Source organism: Anas acuta, chromosome 27 (assembly GCF_963932015.1).
Source record: "Anas acuta chromosome 27, bAnaAcu1.1, whole genome shotgun sequence".
NCBI classification, from domain to species: Eukaryota; Metazoa; Chordata; class Aves; order Anseriformes; family Anatidae; genus Anas; species Anas acuta.
In genome coordinates, this window is record NC_089005.1 from 5,636,161 (window position 1) to 5,659,164 (window position 23,004).

A 23,004-nucleotide genomic window follows, 5' to 3' on the forward strand; every position below is an offset into this window, starting at 1 on the left:
CCAATCTGGGTTCAGCAAGGCTGAGCTGTTCTTCTCTGGATGAAGCCTGGACATTTTTAATGTTATGTCTATGTTAGCCAAGAATCTTATAACAAACTTCTTTTTTGCAGCCAACATGACATTGTTCGATGCTTCAGCTCCAGTAGCACCAAACACCACTAACATTTCTCTGGTAAGCGGGTTTGCTTGCTCTATGGGGAAGATTGGGTTATGGGAGCAGGGGAGCTCATCCAAGGGACTGTTGCACCCAGGGAATGGTGCATGTTGCCTTGGAGTGAATTCTGGGGAAATACAGGCTTTACATTAATTGGGGTTCATGGTTTGGATCAGCAGCACCAAATTATTAGCAGCTTTTTGCCCAAATTATTAGCAGCTCTGGGGTTTTCCCATGATTACAGGGCTGGAGTGGCTCCCAGCTGCAGCAGCACACTGAAGCCCCCTTTTCCTTGCATGCTGCAATTGCTTAACATGCTAATTTTGCTTTTTTTTTTTTTTTGGGGGGGGGGTTCTCCCCAGTACAATACTATTAACCTAACAGCTCTGGATTGGACTCAGCTGAGTAAGAAGGAGTGTCTCAAGTACGGTGGCAGCTTAGTGGGGAAATCCTGTAAATTTGTGCCTGATCTGGCCCTCATGTCCTTCATCCTCTTCTTCGGGACCTACTCCATGACATTGACACTGAAGAAATTCAAATTCAGCCGCTACTTCCCCACCAAGGTAAGAAAAGAAATAGCTGTGCAGGATCTTGCCCCATTTTTTTTTTCCAAAGGTAGGAAAAAGGGGAACTGCTGGTGTCATTCCTGGATGCAAGAAGCTATGGGGAAATAAATCCGTATTTCTATTTTCGGTAAGGTGATTTGCTGGAAAAGGAAATGTTAATATCAGTTAGGATAATCCTATCTGAACACTGAGACACTGCTTTATCTCTTGCATTCTGTATAAACTATCACAGTGCAATGCAAAGGGAAAAAAATGCTTTTTGTGAGTTATGCCCACCTGTGTGCAGAACTGGAAACCCAAGGGGAATTATGCAGATGCAGGAGCAAATACCTCCATCCCATTAATCACCCTTTCCACCCCCATTTCCCATCTACCTCCAGGTCAGGGCCTTCATTGCTGATTTTTCCAATGTCTTCTCCATCCTGCTGTTCTGTGGTGTGGATGCCTGTTTTGGACTGGACACCCCAAAGCTGCATATTCCCAGTATCATCAAGGTTTGGCCACACTGGGAGGGGCCTTGCCTCTCCACTGCACTCTCTTCCAGATCCTCAGTGGTTTGGGGGAAAATTGAGTTCCCTTCTCCCTTTTGGGGGAAAATGTGGTGTCTGAGATCCTTCTGAAACACTGCTTTGCCTTTTCTGGAGGAATATTCTAATTCTGTGACTTTTCTTCCTTTCCTTTCCTTTCTTTCTATTCCCCCCCCCCCTTTCTCTTTTTTTCCTATCTTTCACTCCTGGCAGCTGCGTAAGCTTATTAGTGATTTCTCTATCTTTATGTCCATACTAATGTTTGTGGGGCTGGATGTGCTTTTTGGACTGAACACCCCAAAGCTCCAAGTGCCTACTGACTTTAAGGTAAAAAGCAATAAATCCCTTTCTGGAGGTGTTGCTGAAAACATCTCTTCCCCAACCTGGGATATCACTGTCATGACATGGGGAGTCCTTGCGGGAAGAGCTCAGTCCAAATGAGCATCTGGGGAAAATGGGGGGCTGAGGCACATGGCTGCTGGGGTGGTCGGGGTCCAGATGTGTGTTGATGGGGTGCAGGGATGAACATGGGATAAGATAATGCTCAGAGGGGATGGAATTTGGGGTGAAGTGGGGCTTCCTGAAATTTCAGGGATTGGGTTTCCTCCCCATCCCTGACTTGCGTTCGGATGCAGCATGCAAACTCCTCTCTACCCACAGCCCACTCGTGTGGACCGAGGGTGGTTCGTGTTTCCCTTTGGGAAGAACCCGTGGTGGGTATACCTTGCAAGTGCGCTGCCTGCCCTCCTCGTTACCATCCTCATCTTCATGGACCAGCAGATCACAGCTGTCATCGTCAACAGGAAGGAGCACAAGTTACGGGTGAGCCAGGACTCACCCCACACTCAGATTTACAGCATCATTTCAGGCAGCAGGTGCATCTTTGCAAGCACCTGCTTTTGGGGCGCAGATCTGGTGCTGCAGAGGCTATTCCTTTTCTTTTCAGGCTGCATTTTTGGGGTGAGAAAGCCTCCAGGGCATTAAACTCACTGAATGTTGTAGGTACTGGGCTGCACTAGAGTGATGCAGGATGTGCTGCAGGATATGCAGGATTCACCAGGGCAACATGAGGTGCACCAGAGCAATATAGGGGGATGCAGGCTGCACTATGGGGCATGTGGGGTGCACGATGGCAATATAGGGTGTACCAGGGTGATGTGGGGTGCACTGCAGCAATGCAGGACAATGCCGGCTGCATCACGACTATGCAGGATGCACCAGCACAGGGTGCACAAGGATGATGCAGTATGCATGAGAGTAATGTAGGTGCAATGTGGGTGCACTGTGATGATGCAGGATGCCACAGGATGATGTAGATTACAGAATCACAGAATTTCTAGGTTGGAAGAGACCTCAAGATCATTGAGTCCAACCTCTGACCTAACGCTAACAGTCCCCACTAAACCATATCCCTAAGCTCTACATCTAAACATCTTTTAAAGACTTCCAGGGATGGTGACTCCACCACTTCCCTGGGCAGCCTGTTCCAATGTCTAACAACCCTTTCGGTAAAGAAGTTCTTCCTAACATCCAACCTAAAACTCCCCTGGCGCAACTTAAGCCCATTCCCCCTCGTCCTGTCACCAGGCACGTGGGAGAACAGGCCAACCCCCACCTCACTACAGCCTCCTTTAAGGTATCTGTAGAGAGCGATAAGGTCGCCCCTAGATTATATCAGGGCAGAATGGGGTGTATCTGCATTCTGCTCTGCAGAAACACAGTTTGCTTCAGGGTGATGCAGGGTGCATGAGAACAATGCAGGGTGTACCATGGCAATGTGGGGTGCTCTGCAGCAATGCTGGGTGTACCAGGGTGGTGTGGGGGACACTGCAGCAATGTTGGTTGTTTCAAGGTGATGCAGTGAGTGCTGTGGTAACGTAGGGTGCTGAGGATAATTCATGAGAGCAGTGTGTAATACACAGTGGTGATGCTGGGCTCTTCAGGGAGAGTACTGAAGGTTGAAGGGTGCTGTAGAGGGAAAGCTCTGCCTTGCTGGGCTCCATGGTGAATAGATGAAGCTCTTTGTGTTCCCCCCATCTCCCCTCCTGACCCTTTTGGGCACTACATTGCAGAAAGCAGCAGGCTACCACCTGGACCTGTTCTGGGTTGGCATCCTCATGGCTGTGTGCTCCTTCATGGGGCTGCCCTGGTACGTGGCAGCCACTGTCATCTCCATCGCCCACATCGACAGCTTGAAGATGGAGACAGAGACCAGTGCCCCAGGGGAGCAGCCCCAGTTCCTGGGTGTCAGGTGAGGAAGGCTTGGCTGCACTCTTCCTTGGGGTGTGATGGGGGATCCAGATGCAGCAGTGGGTATACCCAGCATGGCTTCATCCTGCCTCTCTCACCACTCCAGGGAGCAGAGAGTGACAGGCATCATCGTATTTGTGCTGACAGGGATTTCCGTCTTCCTGGCCCCGATTCTGAAGGTAAAACATCCCCATTGCTCTGCAGATGTTTGGGTCAGTTTTCTTTCCGTTGTATGGCCCCCAGCATTTGTCCCTATCCCCAACAGTAAGCTGCTACCTTTTCTGTTGTAAGTGTCATGTTTTTTCCATGTCCCTAGTACATCCCCATGCCAGTGCTGTATGGCGTCTTTCTGTACATGGGCGTTGCATCACTGAATGGCATCCAGGTAAGCACTTCTCCTCCTCCTCTCTGGGCATGAAGGGGTTTCACATCTGGGCAGAAATGGGGATTTTTGACCTCAGAAGTTGCATGCGTCCAAATCCCTCCATAAACTACCAAAAAGCCTCAAACTCCCATTTTGGGCACTAAAAGAGGGTTTATCTGGGTGACCAGGAGCCTGCACTGGGGGGAATGCAGCTGATAGCTAACAGCAGGCTTTATCCTGCCGCAGTTTTGGGACCGCTGCAAGCTCTTCCTCATGCCAGCCAAGCACCAGCCCGATTATGTCTTCCTTCGGCATGTGCCACTACGCCGCATCCACCTCTTCACTCTGGTGCAGATTGTCTGCCTGGCTGTGCTCTGGATCCTCAAATCCACCGTGGCTGCAATCATCTTCCCTGTCATGGTAAGGCTCTGCACAAAGCATCCTCCAGGCTGCTTTCACTTATGTTTTATTGACCAAAGAAACACACAACTTTCTGGATTTCCACATGCAGTCCCATTATTGCAACCTCATCAACAAGATTTTGAGATTTAAGCAAATTTTGGCGAGTGTGGCTGGTCCCATGGTGATGTTCCACAGGTCCTAACTCATGTATCTCTCCCCTCCTAGATTTTAGCCTTGATCCTGGTGAGGCGACTGCTAGATTTTGTCTTCTCCCAACATGACCTGGCCTGGATTGACAACATCATCCCTGAGAAGGAAAAGAAGAAAGAGGATGACAAGAAGAAGAAGAAGAAAGGCAACAAAGGAGACAGCAGCAGTGACGAGGAGGTGTGTGTGGAATGGGTGGGGGACTGAATAGCACAGACACCCTGGGGTGCTGGACCCACGTAGGAGGGGAATGGTGCCACTGGAACAAACCTCCAGGTTCGGGAAGAATGTCTTTGACTTCTGGGGATATTTCTCTGTGCATATAGTACTGGCTGATTTAGGGGCTTTAAGTGATGCTATGGGGTTGACCAGCAGCTCTAGGAGATGCTCAAAGCACCTTGAAAGCTGTAAAATCATGGCAAAAATAAAAATTAATGAAAAGGCCACAGATCCCATAGAAGAGGCACCCATTGTATGGTTACAAAGTCTCATTAGCCTGTGCAACCTCCTGCTGCAGGCTCTTTCCCTGGCAGAAGTGCTGTGGGTTGATTTGGGAAGAGGAAAGCAAAGCCTCCTCATCCTTATGCACTTCCTCAATCTTACACAGAGACTGGACACCTTTAGGTGCTCTGGGCAGACTTGGAGCCTGCCCAGGCTCCTCGGTGAGCTGCAGCTTCAAGCTGCAGCCCAAGCCCGTCTCTACCTTCACTGCTTCTACCCACTTTCTTCCCCTGTTCCCAGTTCCCTCAGTCATAAAGATCCCCATGGAGCCCCTTCCACCAGCACCCCGAAATGGGGGTCCCCATTGCCTCAGTCGTAAGTAAAGATCTCAGGGATCCTCTCTCGTCCTAACTGTTGCTTCCTAACTCTCAGCAATGGGGTCTGCGCAGCTGCCAATTGCACTAATCTGATAAACAAAACAGACACAGCCTGGATTCATCCTGCTGGAACTAGGGGGAGGGCTGGCTATAAGCTGTATTTAAAGCAGGGTTTATAGGATTCAGCACACTTGGTGATAATAAAATCTGTGTGGCTGAAAAGCCAGGACTCCTGCGTCTCATCCCTGAGCTGAACCTAAGGGAGATATAAAAATAAAATAAATAAATAAAAAGATTTAGAAGGTTTTTGAGCCCCTAAAAGCAAGAGGCAAAGAGCTTGTGGCAGCGTTATTCAGGTTGCAAAAGGGCAGATACATGCAATTTGGCCCAACTTCGTTCCAAAAGCGTCATAAGTGACCTGGCACAAAGCTGGCCAGCCATGGAAAAATAAAATAAAATAAAATAAAATAAAATAAAATAAAATAAAATAAAATAAAATAAAATAAAATAAAATAAAATAAAATAAAATAAAATAAAATAAAATAAAATAAATAAAAGAGTAAATCTGGGTGAGTTTATTCCAGCTTGGCACCAGATTGCATCATGATGTCAGCAATTTTTAACGTGCTAATTAATTTACTGTCCCCAAGCTGCTGCTTGCAGAATCTGGTGGTTCCTCTCTTTCTCTGATCACTCCCCAAATCAGCATTTCACAGGAGCTTTCTTTCCCTCCTACCACCTGAGGTCCACCAGACCTGGTAGCAAGGTGGGGTGGGGGAGTGGCTTTCTGTGGGGTTCCTTCCTCATCTGGGAAGTGTTTCACCTCCATGTCCCCCCAGGAAAGAGGTCCTCCACCTGGAGCTTTGCGTTCTGATTCTTCCCCAAATGGTTCAGATCTGGATCGCAGGTAAGCACCAAATGGACTCCACCACTCACTCCCTTGCATGACCCCATCCCTACAGATCCCATACCCTTGGTGTGAAACATTTCTAGGTTTAGCAGTCAATGGTCCCAACTGGAAATCTTTTTTGCCACTACCTTGAGCTAGTTGCCATTTTCTTTGTGCAACTTTGTTTTTTTTTTGAAATAGCTGAATATATTTTCACAGCATCCCATGGTATTTTGGCTGCCTTCATTTGCAGGCCATGGCTATCATGTTTTTCAAAGCAGGTTGGGTGGGAGGGGAACCGGATAACATGTTCCAAACCTAGTGTGAGAGGGCGCATGACAATAAGATGCTACTGGGTAAAGCTGCAGAGATTTTTAGGATGAGATGTACAGATGAGTTCTGAAAGATTTGTGTAATTTTCCACCTACAGATTATACATACTAATTGCAAAAGATCAGTAACTGGTGATAGGAACCGAGGGAACAGGATGGAGCTGCAGTGGGGAGGTTCAGGCTGGGTGTTAGGTGAAAGTTCTTCACTGAGAGGGTGGTCAGGCACTGAAACTGGCTCCGCAGGAAAGTGGTCACTCCTGCCAGAGTTCAGGAAGTGTTTGGACAACTGTCTCAGAAATGTGGTTGGATTTTGTGTTCCTCTGTGGAACCAGAAGTTGGACTTCATGGTCCTTGTGGGTCCCTTCCAACTCGAGATATTCTATGATTCTATAATTTTTTAATGATTTTTTTTTCATGGCAGTAGCAGCATCTGGAGCCCTTTGCTGGGTTTTCTGGGGCATTAATCAGGTACCCATGCGAAATGCTTACCTCCCTATGTCTCCCTCTTCCTGGGCAGTATTACGCTTCACCTGAAGATTTCGTGTCCATCGTCTCCTGCATTTAACTACTCACGAAACCCGATTTGTGCTGTGCCCCAGGTGAAGATAGAGATGGAATCAGACTACGAGGACACCGACACTGAAAAGCCACCTCGGGACATGGGCAGTGAGACCACACTATAGTTCCGTGCAGTGCTTCTTCTAATTTATATATATATATATATATATAAAGCTAATTGGACATATTTTTCTATGTGACACTGAGGACGTGGTGGCCCCAGAGGCCCATTGCTCCAGTAGCGTTTAGTGTAATGCTCTTGAATTTCCTCCCTTTCTGCTGGGTGAATGCATCACTGCTGGTAGCAGAATGTGCTGGTGGCAGAATAACCCCCACTGCTGGGGCTAGAAATGCGGAGTTGGCATATTTGGCCTCCACTTGCCCTAGAACTGCTGCTGGAATGGAGAAGTCAAAGGCAGTCAGGGCCATGGATGTCAGGGAACAGCTGGCTGCATGCATGGCCTATGGAGCAGGGGACTGTGCTGGGGTAAACCTTTCAAGGGGGATTTTGGGGTAGGGAGGAGGTTTGCCCGCCTGAGAAGTGGGAGTATGCATCCCAGCTGCCCCTGCCCTGAAATCACAGCGTGACTCCTGCAGAATCTGGCTTGGCAAAGGGGGCAGTGCATTTCCCATGAGGAGCCTCAGGCTTTGAGTTTGCAGGATGGAAACAAAAGCAGTCTGACCCCTTGCAGCGGGAGTCCCCTCTTGCAGCACAGCCATGCTGCAGCTTCCCAGCAACCCAATCAGGGTCTCTCTGCTTCAGCAGGTGGGATTCTCCTGCCCCAGGGGGACTCAGCTGTGCTTGCCCCAGCATAGACATGTAAGTAGGTTAGGAGGATGCATTGCAGGCTAGCAAGGGTTGCAAAGTGGCAGTGCCCCAGGCACTGGCAGGAGGAGCAAAGGCTCTGGAGCAGGAGATCTTGAGGCCAAAGGCCATTGCTTCTTGCAGGTAACAACAGGCAGGCTGCGAGTGCCTGAGAGCAGCAGCAGAGCAGGGAACAGGGCATGATTTCTGCTGGCTGTCAGGCACTGCTGCTGCAGGCAGCGGGTCATGGTTTCTGCAGAGAACTGGAAATGGTTTCCGCAGGGAATCGAGCGGTTTCTGCAGCAGAGCCGTTAGGCAAGCATTGCCTTACCCACCCACACACCAACAGCCCTAGCAAAGCACAGTTTTCACAGAACCCATCTAGGATCCCCGGTGCTGTCCGGAAACCTAGGCTGATAACAGGGCTGGAGTAATAGCTGCATCCACGCAGAAGCCTGATGAGCTGGAGTATTATTTCACCTTGCTTTTGCCACGGGCACACTGAAGGAGCCCATCCAGCCCCTGCACAAGGGACTTTGCACCTCCTTGAGCTCCTCAATTGTAATTATACCCAGGTGGTTTAACAGCTTGAAGCAGTGATGGGAGAGCAAGTACGTCCCTCACCCCATATCCCCACACACTTTGCACTTGCTTCCCCACCAGAGAGCAGGTCAGGAGCCACCTCTGGCAGCAGGCCGTTCAGCTTGCCCAGCTCTCACTTTCTTCCAGCAGTGCTGGGGCATCAATGAGGCTTTCAAATGGCTTTCCTTCCCAGCATGCCTGCAGCCTATGGTTTAGAAAAACTAGTCTTGTTTGTCAACTTTCTCTCTGCTAGATGGATGTTTCTTGTGGTTTTAAGGTAGTACAAAGCTCCCCCTCATCTCCCAAGCAGGAACAGCCTACCAACTATTTATATGAATTCTGTGCTAAGGCCAGCCACAGAGGGGCTTCTGGGACACTGGTTCAATATTGCAACTGATCTGAACCTTTGCATGGGACAGGGCCCAGTTCTTTGTAAATAGTCACTTCAAACAAAGACATAAATGCAGTTTTCTGTTTATAGTATTTTTCTGGTTCAAGTATATCTTATGAGGAACCATGATGAGGTTAATAAAACAGTATTACTCCAGTGACCACTTAAGCAAGTGCCACTTAGCTTGATGATAACACTAAGAACTATTTCAGCTTGGATGCATTGTGTGTACTTTTTAGTGTTTTATACCAGTCTCCCATGTGGTAGCTAAAGCATGGTACAGATAGGCCTGTGACTGCAATCACTCCACAGATAGTAAGTTTGCTTTAATCAGTATATCAGCACCTACTACACAGCACCCCTACCAGAGTCCACAAAGCCTTCATAGGCTTTTGTTTCATAGAGCACAGCTGAAGCCTAAGCACAGATCCCTCTACAACACTGCTTGTTCCAACTAAATTTGTCCTTCTCGTAGGTCTTACAAATGGTTTATATTTTTTGTTTTGCATATGGAAATACTGGATTGTCACAGATTTGCCATCCCCATTACAGCACTACTTTAGCCATTTTGTATTTATCAGTGATACAATCCAATAAATCTCATTTAAATTAGTCTCTGCTCTTAGTGTGTTCCTCATGCAATCTCAGTCACTGAACCTTCCCTCTCCAGGTGTTCCTTGTTTAGCATTGTTATAAACAGTCACTGCTCTTCACTGGAGGGGAATGGGAAAAATGCATGGCTTGCAGTGACTCAACAGGTGGCTCTAGCATGGCAACAGACCTTCAGCTTCAGAAAAAAAGTTTCCCAGCACCCAGAAAGATAGAATCAGTCTTACCAAGGGTATGTGGCCAGATGCTGAAGAGGAAGAAGTCTAGACCCACCTCACCACCCCAGAACAATACTACACTCAAGTTTTTCCAAAGGTTAATATTAGATAATCAGAGCTTGCAAGCAAAAAGCAGAGGACTGTATGTTTACACTGTTACAATAAACATCAGCAACAGCTGATGGATTTGTTCACAACTAGAATCTAAAAGCTGAACAGGTTTTGTTCAGGCACGAACAAAATTAATTATGGATGTAGCACTTATGCCTTGGTCAAACACAGAGAAAATCCCAGACCCAGCCCAGCTCTGAAGGAACAAGAGAAGCTCACTGTACAAGTGTTTTAATTTGTCAGAGAAGTACAAAACTTGCTTAGAAGTAATTCTAGGAAACAAGTGGGGTTCCCTCCTTCTGTACTTTATTCAGAGTTATCCTGGATTATTCACCAAGCACTGGAATCCTTTCACACTATAGTCCAGGAAGTTTACTGTGGGCCCAGTACAGTCACCAAAAGCACTCCACCCCAACCCCCTACACCCCACTGTTTTTCTTTGGTTAGAGAAAAAGGGTTTTTAAAAGTCACCATCCAAATAGAAAAAAAAAAAAAAAAAGCTTAGCTGCACACTAAAAACATTACAACAGATCTACCACTGTCTATGGCCCCAGCCAAGCTGAGAACAGATGTGGCTTTTTCAAGTAGACGGTTCTACAGAAGAGCTCAACTCAAACTAAGCATCTAGCATTGAGTAAAATACTTCAAAGCAGGTCAAAGGCAAGCAGTCTGGGCATTTGTAGTAACACACAGAAGTCATTACTTCTGCACTGTGAAGCCGCACACTCCACTTCCTCCAGGATTGCACCAAGCTCCCTGGAGAACTGCACACCCAGCATCCCAACTGCTGCTCTGTCCCTGCAAGAACAGTGTAAGCTGCAGGGCTGACTTCTAAGAAGAGTGTTAGCTTAAAAAGCAGCTCTGCTAGAAGTTATATGCTGAATGAATAGGGCAGGAGTGTAGATGCTTGTGCCTTAGTATAACTAATGCACATATGCTTCAGCTTCAAATAAATATCTATGACCTCAAAATAGGAAATACCACTTCTGTACAATAAATAAAAATATTGCATTTTCTATCGGCCTGTCTGGGAGTCATTTTGGAATGTTGTTTTCAGTGCTAAAAACAGTCTTATGTTAAACAGTTAAGGCTTCCAGTGCTTTGGGTTTCAACAGCTTCTTGGCAGCAATGATGGTGTTCTTCATCAGCATGGCAACTGTCATGGGCCCAACTCCTCCAGGGACTGGAGTGATGTAACTAGCTTTCTTCTTCACCCCTGCAGAATGGGGAGGAGTTATAGTTTAGCATAAAAGTCAAGAGCAGTAAGACTTACCAAGCTGGCTGACTAGTATGAAGCTGTAATCAATCTAATATTGTTGAAGTTCCTCCAAGACTGCCAGCTAAGGACTATTAGTCTCAAGTTAATTATCCCATCCCTCCCCTCTCCTCCTCATTACCCAAGGCAACACAGAGCATACCATAGCCTGACCATCTCCACTATTAAGCAAGCTTACCTTCATAGCCCAGGCTGGGGAAAAAAAGGAAGATCTAATAGCTAGGTTTATGCAACAAATCAAATCTGAAACCAGATATGGATGGGCCTGATGCATGCTCTTGCAAAGCTCTCCTATAAAGTAATAGTCTGAGTATTTGCCCTCTCTTCCAAAAGGACTTTCAAGTGCCTTTTGCAAGGTATATGGAGATGTGGAGCTCATCAGAACAGCCTGCCTGGGCACTGTTGCAACTAAGTGGTGAGCAAGGCCAGTAAATAGCAAGCCAAAAGTTAAGTTCCATGTGTTTTCATAAGGTAAAATTTAAAAGCAGGAACATGGGCTATAAATTTCAGTAGAGACAAAGGAGACCAACTGTCCAGGATGAATCTCTTCTGCATTGCAATATACAGTGTTTCCATACCATATTACAGGAAAGTTCTTCCCTTGTACACTGAATGCACAAGCAAGAGAGCTTTAGGATGGGTCAGCATTTGCCCCACTACATGAACCAGGACTTTCTCACCCCTTCTCAGCATGCTAAGAAGTTTAATGATGAGTTTAAGCATGAGTTTAATGCTCAAAGTATGAGATGCCATAGTCTTTTATACCTTCAAAATCCACATCCCCAACCAGCCTTGGTTTGGCAGTGATGGGGTCCTGCACTCTAGTTATCCCCACATCAATAACTGCAGCTCCTTCTTTGATCATATCAGCTGTGATCAGGTTGGGAATGCCTGTAAGAGAACAGAACCACATGCTTATAGTGGTGCTAAACAGTCCCATTCCTCCTCAACTCCACCTTCACACCGCCCAGCCCTGTAGGTTTTGACCCACCCAGGCCTTCTTGCCTCACAAATACAAATCTAGCCACAGTTGCAAAATCCAGTGCCACTCCTTGAGAGGTTCATCTCACCCAGAAATCAAGGATTTGTTCACTTATAGTCTCAGTATAAAGGACTAGAATCCATCCCCAAGAAAGAAGTCTGGCAAAGAATTTGGAACACCCCTTTCAATGTGGGGTGTTTGTCTGGTTCTACCACATACTGCATCAGCTGAGGAACTCATCCTACCTTCCACTTAAAACTTAACTGTTTCATGTGATCTTTTCTCTGGTTTACTGACCACCTTTTTGACTATGAACATGCCTTCTTTTCTGCCAGCAGCGTTTCTGCTTTTATGCAACACTACCTTCAAACATCAGTTCAAATCCTTCCAGTACTTTATCTCTCTTCGTACCCAATTTCTAACTCACATTTCTCTCCTTTCCCACAAGCTTACAGCAAGCTTCAGCTGCCAAGCATCAACACCCAAGTCAACTTTTCTGTTGATGAGCTACCCCCCATGCCAAGGGGATAGCTCAAGACCCCACTTCCAACCTGGAGTACATCTACTTGTAGCTGTTCTTTAGGTCTGATCAAGTGCTTGCTGGCACACAAAGCCCTCCTGACAGATGTCATTTTGCATTTCAAAGGGCCACAAACAGCTCTGCTAGACTCTCCTAGGCTTAATCACAGGATACACTGGCTGGCTCAAACAGCCAGCCCTTGCCTACAGCAACTGCCAGCAGCCATAAGAATACCAAATTATCCTTGTGCTGCCAGAGATGCCTCAGATAGGGAGGCCCTGGAATATATACCAACAGAACTGTCTCCAGCAAGAAAAGATTCCCATTAGAAACATCACACAAGCTGCAGTGCAGCATCTTCTGTGCATCTCACCTGTACTGAGAGTTCAGTCTTACCTGCTGCTGCTACCACAATGTCAGCACGGATCGTGTGTTGCTTCAGCTGCTCCTTTGGAGTGTAGCGGTGTGATATTGTTACTGTGGCATCACCTGCAAAAGGGGTTACGTGAAGCCTTTTACCCATAAGTGTACCTAAACCTGTCAAACTTCTAACTCTTCACCTTTGAGGACACCTGTGAAGGTAGCAAGAATACAGAAGCCTGAGGACAAACCACTGGGAGTAGCCTACAAAGGCAGAGGGAGAGGTCTTGTATGGAAGAGGACAAGGACTAACTGAAGAAGGCTCTGAAGCATTACAAGACTGCCTATGTGCAGAGTTAACTCTCCAGCCTCAACCACAGCCCACATGATATCATAGTCCCTGAGACAGGCCTAGGACCTGTTTAAAAGCCTAACAAAGACTGTGGCATAGGCAAAGGGCTTCTTCCCACAACTGCCTGGTGCACAGGCTCCAAGACCAGCAAGCTCCTACCTCCTGGGCGCTCATGCCTGCCATCTGTATGCAGCAACATGGCTATGGGCATTCCCACATTCTTTGACCGGCCAGCTACCACCACATTCTTCCCCAGCGTCGGAATGCCTGCAGTAGACATGAGAGTCTTAAGACAAATACAAGCTGGAGTTGTGCCATACAGCAGCCAAATACTGCAACAGCTTACCAGTTCTCTTAATGATCTCCCACACACCCCATGGGGTAGCTGGCAGCATGGAATACTGGTCAAGGCACATGCGCCCCACATTTATTACATGAAAGCCATCAACATCTTTGTCTGGAGCCACAGCATTGCAAATCTTTCGCTCATCAATGTGTTCTGGAAAAGATAAAAGCTTTAGCACTAGGGATCAGACAAAAAAATAATTCATTTTGCAGTCAACCAGAAGCCAGGCTCACTGTACTAGCCCCTCAACCCCTTCAAAGTTCTGAATTTAAGAAGAGATTGGACTGTGCACTTAGTCACATGGTCTGAACTTTTGGGTAGACCTGTGTGGTGTCAAGAGTTGGACTTGATGATCCTTAAGGGTCCCTTCCAACTCAGGATATTCTATGATTCTATGAAAGTTTGTAAGCTTGAATTTATTCAAAGCCTCCAGTGAGCTCAAGGCTAAGAACTCCCAGCAGAAGGGGACTGGAACCACTTGGGAACTACAGTGTCGCTAATGCAGAGTGTATTTTTAGACTGCCTCAGTGTCACAACCAAATTTAAGCTCCCGGCTTAGAAAGCTGATACTCCTCACACAAGAATAGATTTTCATGACCCCCATCAACTCAACTCATATAGGCAGCAGTATGATGAAGTAGTAAGATCAATTTCTTTAAGCTACATCAGTGTGCCACATTTCATGTGACAAAAGAACTCCTGAGCTATACCTCCTTATGGCACAAACTCTTAGAAATCTTTATATAAAAATGAAACAGATTGATATCCAGCTACTCACCAGGTAAAGGAAGCTGCACTAACAGGCCATCCACATTGGCATCATTATTTAGTTTACCAATCAAATCCAGTAGTTCTTCCTCAGTAATTGAGGCTGGCTTGAGAATCGTCTCACTGCTGATTCCTGTGCAGTCATTGAGAGTGCCGTATTAGACAGCAGCATATATACAAGTGTGAAGCAATTTTCCTAATCCACGCTGATTTAAACTGTCTAGTTTCATTTCTGCACAAAACCCAATATGGATACACCAAGGATTTCATGCTTCATACAACAATGAACACCTTCCAGGTTGTAGATCTACACAAGTCTTGCAAGTTATGATTAAGGACCATTAGTCTGTGTAGTCATTCCTGGGAAAGCCTGCTGAAACCAGAGGCCTTCCAAAAGTGCATGGAGGGCTTGGAGAAACTAAATGCAAATGTGTTATGGTGTCATGCAACTGCACCTCCTGCAGACCCTCTTCACCACAGTAAGAAGGGGATGTTGGCCTAAAATGTCAGTTCTAAATAAGGCTTCAGCAGCACAGAACTCAGTAAGAAATTACACCACTGTGTGCCCTGGACCCCCTTCAGCACACTTCTCCAGAAGTACACTCAGGAAATCTTTGGCTGAACACTAAATTGGACCTTGGCTTGCAAGACTCTGCTCAATGTGATTGCAGCTTGGATAGTTAATTTAAAAAGGCAAATCAAAGCCTTGCCAGTGTTTTACACAGGCCTGCAAAGATTGCAAATCCAAACTGTATAGCTTGATGTTGACCTAGAGGATTCAAGTGGCATAATACATTCAAACTATGCCTATTAACTACATCTCAGCACTACTATGAATGCAGCCAAAGTTTTGCCATAAGCCTAGACAGCGATGCAGCTGAGGTGAAAAGCAGCCACGTGGATGCATCCTAAGAGCTTCCACAGTTTCCAGCATAGAGGACTCCCCTCAGCCAATGAAACAGGAAGAAGTTACTTTGCTCCAGTTTCAGAGCAGAGCGCAAGACTTACCAACATCAGCAGCTGCTTTGGTTTTGTTCAATACATAGGAGTGACTTGCAGGATTTTCACCGACTAGAACAACACTGAGGTGAGGTCTCTTGTTTCCAGCTGCTACCCACTGTTCAACCTCATGACGGGCTTCCTGTCTGATCTGTCGGGCCAGCTTCCTTCCAGAAATCACAACTGCATCATCTCTGCAGTGGAAAAAGTGTTACCAAAGCAGTCAGCATTGTTAGGAACATCAAATCCAACCTTTGTGCAACACTAGCACAAGAAACAGGTGCTAACCACAAAGCAGGACAGCTTTGGGCAGTAGAGCTGGAAACTTAAAAATCAAAACTACTGGAGGGACAGAGGGGTTTTTTTTGTGAAGCCTAAGAAACTATACACTCTGCTTCTCTGCAAGACTGGGGGTACACATGTATCGTTCGTATTTTAGCTTGAAGCATGAGCTATATGATTAGCCTCCACTTTTCAAAAGTCAGTCACCCTTCCCTTTCAAAAGCATGAGTTTCACTACAAATGACTTACATGAGGAGGCAGAACTCATTCCACTTAAGTGGGATTTCCACTACAGAAGTTACCAAGCAATTCTGGCATGTCTGACACAAGCAAAGAAGGGTGTCATACTGCTGCACCAAGTGCAGTTCTTAGAGAGCCCGGTCACCCATAGATTTCTCAGGAATACCACCATTCCACCTCGCATACACCTGGCACATGCCCTAACCTGCTCAACTAATTGCTGCCACCACTCCAGTCAACTCTTTAGATCATGAGAACTGGGTTGGGTACTCAATTCCAGCCCCTTCAAAAGACTACAGTGCTTATCTGGAGTTGAGGGGATAGCTGTCCACTTGAACCATGTCAGAACAGGTCCTCACATACTTCTCTGGTCTAAATTTGTAGGAAGAATATAGAGTCTCTGTCAAATGCATTCCAGGCAACTGGATACCCTGCAGCATATAGAAAGGCTGGCACAGATTACAACTAATGAGGCCACAGCTGCCAGCCCCAATCAGCACAGCCTGTGCACACTGCTCACATTTGTTTTTTACTTCAGGTTATGGCTATCACTCACATTAGAATGCAACTCTCACTCACTAGTCCCTCTGTGAGGCACTGACCCACCCAAGATTCGCTTTTAGACTTCACTGCAGTGCCTTCCTGCAAGGCCTCACGACGAGTTCTTCACTCGCTTACCCAAGTATTTACCCAAGCACTCTGCTCCTCTGTCAGGCCCCTCACACAGAGCAGGGGGAGCTGCTCCCCAGCATCACTCCGCAGGCATCGCCCACAGCCAGGACCTGCCCATTTCTGAGGCAATCAGCAAGCAAGATGCACCACCACCAACTTGCCAAGGAAACCCAGGAGACAACCGTCCCTCAGAAGGCAGCCTGAGAGCGTTCCCCTCCCACAGCCCAACAGGCACAAGGCGTGCTGCTGCATTCCTCCTCCCCAGAACTGAGCAGCCCCCGCTACCTGACGCACAGACCTCCTCCTCCTCCTCCTCCCCGAGTCCCACGAGCCCAGCACTGCTTCGTGAGGGGTCTCCGTGCTCCAGACACGGTTGCAGCAAAGGGGAGCCCCCACCGGAGCTGCTCCAGGCCCAGAGCAACGCAGAGCAGGGGCACGGGAGAGCCTCACACCCCAGCGCCAAGCTGGGGCGGCGTGCGGCGCTCCCTCCTTTCCTAGGCTCCGACCCGTTCAAGCACGGGGCTCCCTCGGCACGCTGACCGCTCCGCACCTCACACTAACAGCGGGCACCCCCAGCCGAGCCCCCCCGGGGCACACCCGCTGCCGCAGCCCCGCCACGCAAGGCGGCAGCGGGATTTCATCAGCCTGCAGCGCCCGGCGCGGCCGCTGGGGACCCGCCTCACGCCTCCCTCGTCGCCGGCAGCGCCGACCCCGCGGCCGGGCCCTACCTGTGCGCGCTGAGGTGCAGGTGGCGGCCGCAGGGGGGCCGCAGCGCGACCCGGCCGAGGGCGCGGAGCGGGCACAGCGCGGGGGCCATGGCGGCACCTGAGGAGAGGCGCCCCCGCCCGCCCCGCCCGCCCCCTTATAGCGCGCCGAGGGCCCGCCCCCGCTCGGGGCTGGGTCTCGCGAGAGCTGCGGGGCAGGGCTGCGGCGGGAGCGGCGCCGCTTCCCCTCGGGCCGCTCGCCATGAGCTTCCTCTTGTGAGGGCCGGGCCGCGGGGGGCTGCGGGGAGGGGGCGCGGGGCGGGCGGGGAGGGGAGGCGGGGAGCTGGCGGCGGGGGCCTGGTGAGGGGCTGGGGGAGCGCAGCGGCGGGCGGGGGAAGCCTCGGGGCAGGCGGCGGTCGGACTCGCGGCTCTGTTCGGTGCGTGTGAGGTGTCGGTTACCGGCTGCAGGGGGGTGGTGTGAGTGCTCCCAAAGGGTTTTAGCTTTGGGAGCCCGGTGGGCGTGACGGAGGGATCGGGGTCGTTTTGTGGCGTGGGGAGGGGCCGGGCGCCTTCTTTCTGGGGTCGGCAGTGTGCTGGGTCTGTGTTTCGGGACTGTGCCTGTGGTCAGCAAGGTGCTGGGGCTGTGTTGTCTGCCTGTGGTGTGACAGGAGGCAGTGGCTCGGCTGAAGAATGAGCTGGGTTGAAGGGGCTTTTATTTCCGCCCAGAACGCTGCACGTAAGCAGTGTGCAAAGCCATCAGGCCGTGCAGTAATGCTGAACCAGGAAGCTGGGGTGAAGGGGGCACGGCTGGTTGTGTACAACGAGGGGAGGCAGCAGCCCAGCGATGAAGCGTATGGACCCTCCTTGAGGCTTCGGCTTGCACCACCCTAAGTCAGAAGCAGAGTTGGCAAAGGCTGAGAACAGGACACTGTGGGCTCTGCTCGGTCTGAAAGTTAACATTTTGTGGTTTGGAGGCATAGAAATTCCTTCCGCTCTTGGCAGTATCAGCTTTTGAGCATGGGTCTAAAGCCAGTACTCAGTTCAATGACCTGTGTCCCTCTGAGCACCCTGCAGAGAGCAGCTTTGGCACTGTTGTAGGGGCATGGAGTTGTGCCGTGGCACAGGTGTTGCAGAACACAAGAGACAATTGCAACTGCTACGGTAATTTGTGTTTTAGGGCTGGAGTCTGTTAAATTGGTATTTTGAGCAGATTGTTTCTACGGTGTGTCTGAGTGTCTTGTCTTTGCTGTGTCAAACTTGACCCAGCCAGCTGGTGGTTTTGTTTCCTGGTTCCTGGGTCACTCTGAATGCAACTGTTGCTGATCAGTTTTTAGGCCTTTGCACCAAATGTTTATTACATGTAAAAAGGGAAGTGTGCACACGGCTGTTGGAAACACTTTGGCCTGAGCATATGATATGTTCACCCTGGTAGGGGGATGGGAGGGGTAAACAGCTGGTGTTACCACAGCTAAAAGTGCCAAATGGCAAGGAGTAAGTCAGCTGTATCAGGAGGGAAATATTTCTTAGGAGGGATTGCAGCTGACAGATTAACTAGAAATGTTTCTCTTTTGTCAGTGGGAGTCGATCTTCGAAAACATTCAAACCCAAGAAGAATATTCCTGAAGGCTCCCATCAGTATGAACTCTTGAAACATGCAGAAGCCACCCTGGGGAGTGGTAACCTTAGGCAAGCAGTTATGCTGCCAGAGGGAGAGGACCTTAATGAGTGGATCGCAGTTAACAGTAAGTCCTATGAAAAAGCAATCCATCCATGTGTGGAGGTGAAGTGGGAGGAATACAAATGTCTGGGTTTCATCCTTAAGAGAAAACAAACAAACAAACAAAATTAATAATAATAATAATAATAAACACAGATGAAGTTCACATCCTGGCTAGATTCTGTTTAACTAGGTAGGGATAAAAGGAAAGTAAGTTGAGTGTCAAAGGGGTTTTGTGCTCTGGAAGCAAGCAAAAATCAAGAAACAAATACATACTATTGTGTTTTTGGGGTGCATTTTCTTCAAGTTCCAACTTGTAAAGATGATTAGGTTTGTGAAAGGTTATTTTTAGAATTAGGAGTAAGCCTTAATCTTGGAATTATAAAACCAGTAGTTAGTGCTGTTAGCTGCAAAAACTGACAGTAAACAGCTTGGGTGAAAAATGGAACTGTGTTCTTTAACCATATTCTCCAGGTTTGTGTTGGTAACTTAGGAGTTGTATTTTCTTTCTTAAAAAGGTGGCTGGGAACTAAAGCAGTTATTTCAAAGTTACAGGAAGTTAGGAGGTTATGTACAGCTTAATGCCATACAAATAAGTTAGGGGCAGTAGCCAGAAATTAAAAAAAAAAAATAGATTAAAAAAAAAAAAAAGATCAAAGCTGACTGAGAGATTCATGTTCCTAGATGGTCAAAGGGTCTTGAAGTCAGCCACATAATGGTGTGTTTGCTTTTGTGGAGAGCTTTGCAGTATGTTCACCCCTGTGATGGTGATCCTCAGAGGCAATGTCAGCTGAATGGAAGCAAATTGGTGCTGCAGTCTGCTTTGTTTGCATTTTGGGTAAAATTGATACTTTTTCATTTCCAGCGGTGGATTTCTTCAACCAAATCAATATGCTCTATGGGACCATCACAGAGTTTTGCACAGAGGCCAGCTGTCCGGTCATGTCTGCTGGACCAAGGTAAGAAGTTTATGGCAGTCTACAGCTGCAATTTATGTGTTGGGGAAGTGGATGGATGTTCAGGTCACTCAAGTGTGTCGAAAAACTAAAAAAGGGAATCAGATGTGTCTGCATGGTGTTGGGGCACAGCATCATGCTCCTGTAGAGTCACTCACCTGCATGCGAAGCGATGTGGTCCATTAGGGAAGCCACATGGTATCAGTAGCAGATTTATTTTAAGGAAAATAAGAGATGTAACTTTGAAGTGGCAGAGCTTTCTGTTCAAGTCATCTCTCAATCTGTTGTCTCAGAGCAAGTGCTCCAAGAGGTCATTGCTTGTTTTTTTCTGAGTGAAAGTGATTGAAAGGTTGAAGAAGAGTATATATGATGGTTCTGAACTTAAGTACTTTGAGTTGATGCAACAACAGCGTATCATGTTGGTAAGGTTGGTTGAGGCTTGTTATTTGGGACAGCAGCATGGAGTCTGGCTGTTGAGCAGTATTTGTAGGGTGCTGTGTAAAGTCCTGCCCTGCTTTTCTAACCAGAATTATCTAGATCATAAGTTCCTGTTTCTATATTTGGGGATATTTCCTGTAACGACTTCCTGTTTAAAGTGCAGTGTTCATTTTCACTTGTTGGTGGTTGAGACATGACAATTGAAACATGTTTTCTTTTCCCTACTGTACAATTTTGCAGAAGATCTCTGAGAAGGGAGAGTTCCGTGCTACATAGTGTTCTGATAGAAATGTGCCCCTGTTCTGAGGAGCTGTGGATTTATAAGCATGTATCACTTTGAGATGGTGGCTTTTAAAAGCTTTTGGCTGACATACGGCCTCAGGATGGGGTCTTGGCTGTCTCATGTGTTGGTGTGCATCACCCCGAGGGAGTGCTGAATTCTCCGTTTATGTCTGAAAACTATATGATTCTATATGTAGTAACTTGAGCACTGGGGTTTGGCCCCATCACATGCCCCATTTAAAGGAATGCTGATGTTGAAAGAGGTTGATACACAGTTGAACATCACTTGTGAGGGTTGCTGCAGAGTGCTTCTTTTGCAGAGCACACCTTACCAAGATAAGGAGGAAGCTGCAGTGCCTTGTTGCCAGAGTAGCCACAACGCAATGAAAATGTATTTCTTTTACTCATATAGCAAAGATTATTTTTTTTTCGGTCTCCCAACAGATATGAGTACCATTGGGCAGACGGCACCAACATAAAGAAGCCAATTAAGTGCTCAGCTCCAAAGTACATTGATTACTTGATGACATGGGTTCAGGACCAGCTGGATGACGAAACCCTCTTCCCTTCAAAGATTGGTAATTGCAACTGTTGCATGATGCAACGTGCCTTGTATATAGGACTGAACCACAGTGCCACCGGAAGATCTCTTTTTTACTTCTTAACAAACTGAAACTTATCCCCGCATATTGGTGGTTTTCAGGCGTCCCTTTTCCCAAGAACTTCATGTCAGTGGCCAAGACCATCCTGAAACGGCTATTCCGCGTGTACGCCCACATTTACCACCAGCACTTTGATTCTGTCATGCGGCTGCAGGAGGAGGCCCACCTCAACACCTCTTTCAAGCACTTTATCTTCTTTGTGCAGGTAAGTTGCAGAACAATTGGTCATGTGCCTCCACCAGGGTTTCTTGTTTCCTGATTTGCTTTTAAAGGGAGTTGGATTTTAAGACCCTACTTGCTCTTTGAAGGTCTACAACAGCATTGTGATGGAACACAGCTCAGCTCTCACCCTCTTTACCATGTGAACCATACAGCAGTGTCATCTGGGGCTTGTTTTGATTTTTGTGCAAGATGGCTATAAAGGCTTCGATTTCCCTCTCTAATTTTAAGCTCACAAAGGGTCCGGACTTCAAAGAGAACTTGGGGTTTTGTAGCTCAGTAACCGACTCTGAGGTAGCAACAGTACCTTATTCACGTTGCCCATTATTTAACAGCCTGTAACTGTGGGTGACTCATTGTGCTGAGCAGCCTCAACAGTGCAACATGGTTTGCCCAAAACACTTGAATCTCTGCAGAGAAATGGGAGAGATGGCTGCAGTAACGTCTGCATGGGAATTTATGCCAGCACGCATTTATGCAGCTGGTTCCCAGTGCATGTGTGCTGGCTGCACCCGGAGCCTTGTGTTTTCTAGTGGCTTTTTCAGCAGTGTGTTTAGTTCTTGTGATGCTTTTTCTTGCCAGGAATTTAACTTGATCGACAGGCGGGAGTTGGCTCCACTGCAGGAACTGATTGAGAAGCTAGGCTCCAAAGACAGATAAACTTTCCCCAGGAGGACCCCATTCAGTTTCTGGTTGTGGCTGTTCCTTTCTGCTTTGTACACCAGCCGTTCTCCCTTTCCCCTTCACCAGTGCAAGCCTCAAGAAGCTGGATGATGTGCTGGCTGGCATCGCCTCACCTCAGTCTTGCAGGCCTTTGGCAAAACAGTGCTTGTACTGCACAGTGGCAGCCTGCATTGCTTTATAACTGGTGGCTGAGCTGTGGTGACTAGTGCTGCTTCGTATGTTTTTTTCTAAGCTATGTACTCAAGTCTGGCAAGAATTGCAGTCTGGGGCTGACACAGAGCTTGTAGCAGGTTGCTTTGTTTCCCACAGGCATGGGTGAAGTTCCAAAGTGCCACACTGCTGTTTTCAGTGCTGGAGCAATTTCACTCTGGATCCCATGGATACAGAACCTGGCCTACAAGCAGCCAGCCTGGGCGCTATAACCAGCACATGCTTCCCTTGGGAAAGAGCAGCAGTGGCACACCTTATTTTTGGAAGTGCTTTTTTTGGATTTAGATGCACTTTGGCCAAGAGCCTTAAGCTCCGCCCATGGCAGCATTGGGGGGAGGAGGAAAAAAGTGCCTGTCAAGGGGAGCCTCTCCCCTTGGTGTGCAGAGCAGCTTTTTTGTCCCCAGCTGGGGGGGGGGGGGGAGGGGGGAGAGGGGAGGGAACACAACACAGAGGGAATGGCAGGGACCATGTGTGGCAAGGCAATAAAGTTTCTTCTTCCTGCTCTCTTTTTTAATGGATGTCTTGTCCTTGTTCCATGCACTGGTGCCCTCA

General features: G+C 47.8%; 3 protein-coding genes across 6 annotated transcripts in view; 2 read left to right on the forward strand and 1 right to left on the reverse strand.

Moving 5' to 3' along the window:
* Positions 1-7,254, forward strand: part of SLC4A5 (solute carrier family 4 member 5) — a 29,460-nt gene extending 22,206 nt beyond the window's left edge. For all 3 annotated transcript variants that reach the window (XM_068662479.1, XM_068662480.1, XM_068662481.1), the window contains exons 16-26: positions 111-172; positions 517-717; positions 1,101-1,214; positions 1,908-2,069; positions 3,320-3,498; positions 3,604-3,676; positions 3,814-3,882; positions 4,108-4,281; positions 4,489-4,650; positions 6,128-6,195; positions 7,027-7,254. In XM_068662479.1, the coding sequence (XP_068518580.1) occupies positions 111-172; positions 517-717; positions 1,101-1,214; positions 1,908-2,069; positions 3,320-3,498; positions 3,604-3,676; positions 3,814-3,882; positions 4,108-4,281; positions 4,489-4,650; positions 6,128-6,195; positions 7,027-7,192 (1,430 nt within the window). In that variant the 3' untranslated portion in view covers positions 7,193-7,254. The remainder of the gene's footprint in view (positions 1-110; positions 173-516; positions 718-1,100; positions 1,215-1,907; positions 2,070-3,319; positions 3,499-3,603; positions 3,677-3,813; positions 3,883-4,107; positions 4,282-4,488; positions 4,651-6,127; positions 6,196-7,026) is intronic.
* A 2,744-nt stretch (positions 7,255-9,998) lies between these two features.
* On the reverse strand, positions 9,999-17,466 carry MTHFD2 (methylenetetrahydrofolate dehydrogenase (NADP+ dependent) 2, methenyltetrahydrofolate cyclohydrolase). The gene is made up of 8 exons (XM_068662482.1): positions 17,309-17,466; positions 15,396-15,580; positions 14,398-14,520; positions 13,620-13,772; positions 13,433-13,540; positions 12,958-13,050; positions 11,825-11,950; positions 9,999-10,999 (listed from the first exon to the last, which is right to left on the reverse strand). The coding sequence occupies exons 1-8, from the start codon at positions 17,395-17,397 to the stop codon at positions 10,860-10,862; spliced, it is 1,017 nt and encodes a 338-aa protein (XP_068518583.1). The 5' UTR covers positions 17,398-17,466; the 3' UTR covers positions 9,999-10,859.
* On the forward strand, positions 17,413-22,966 carry MOB1A (MOB kinase activator 1A). 2 transcript variants are annotated; one of them, XM_068662489.1, is made up of 6 exons: positions 17,413-17,560; positions 18,860-19,026; positions 19,867-19,960; positions 21,122-21,255; positions 21,381-21,544; positions 22,141-22,966. In XM_068662489.1, the coding sequence occupies exons 1-6, from the start codon at positions 17,547-17,549 to the stop codon at positions 22,216-22,218; spliced, it is 651 nt and encodes a 216-aa protein (XP_068518590.1). In that variant the 5' UTR covers positions 17,413-17,546; the 3' UTR covers positions 22,219-22,966. The 2 variants fall into 2 exon arrangements, with proteins under 2 accessions (XP_068518590.1, XP_068518588.1); XM_068662487.1 differs by lacking the exon at positions 17,413-17,560 and adding an exon at positions 17,846-18,445.
* Positions 22,967-23,004: the final 38 nt, after the last annotated feature.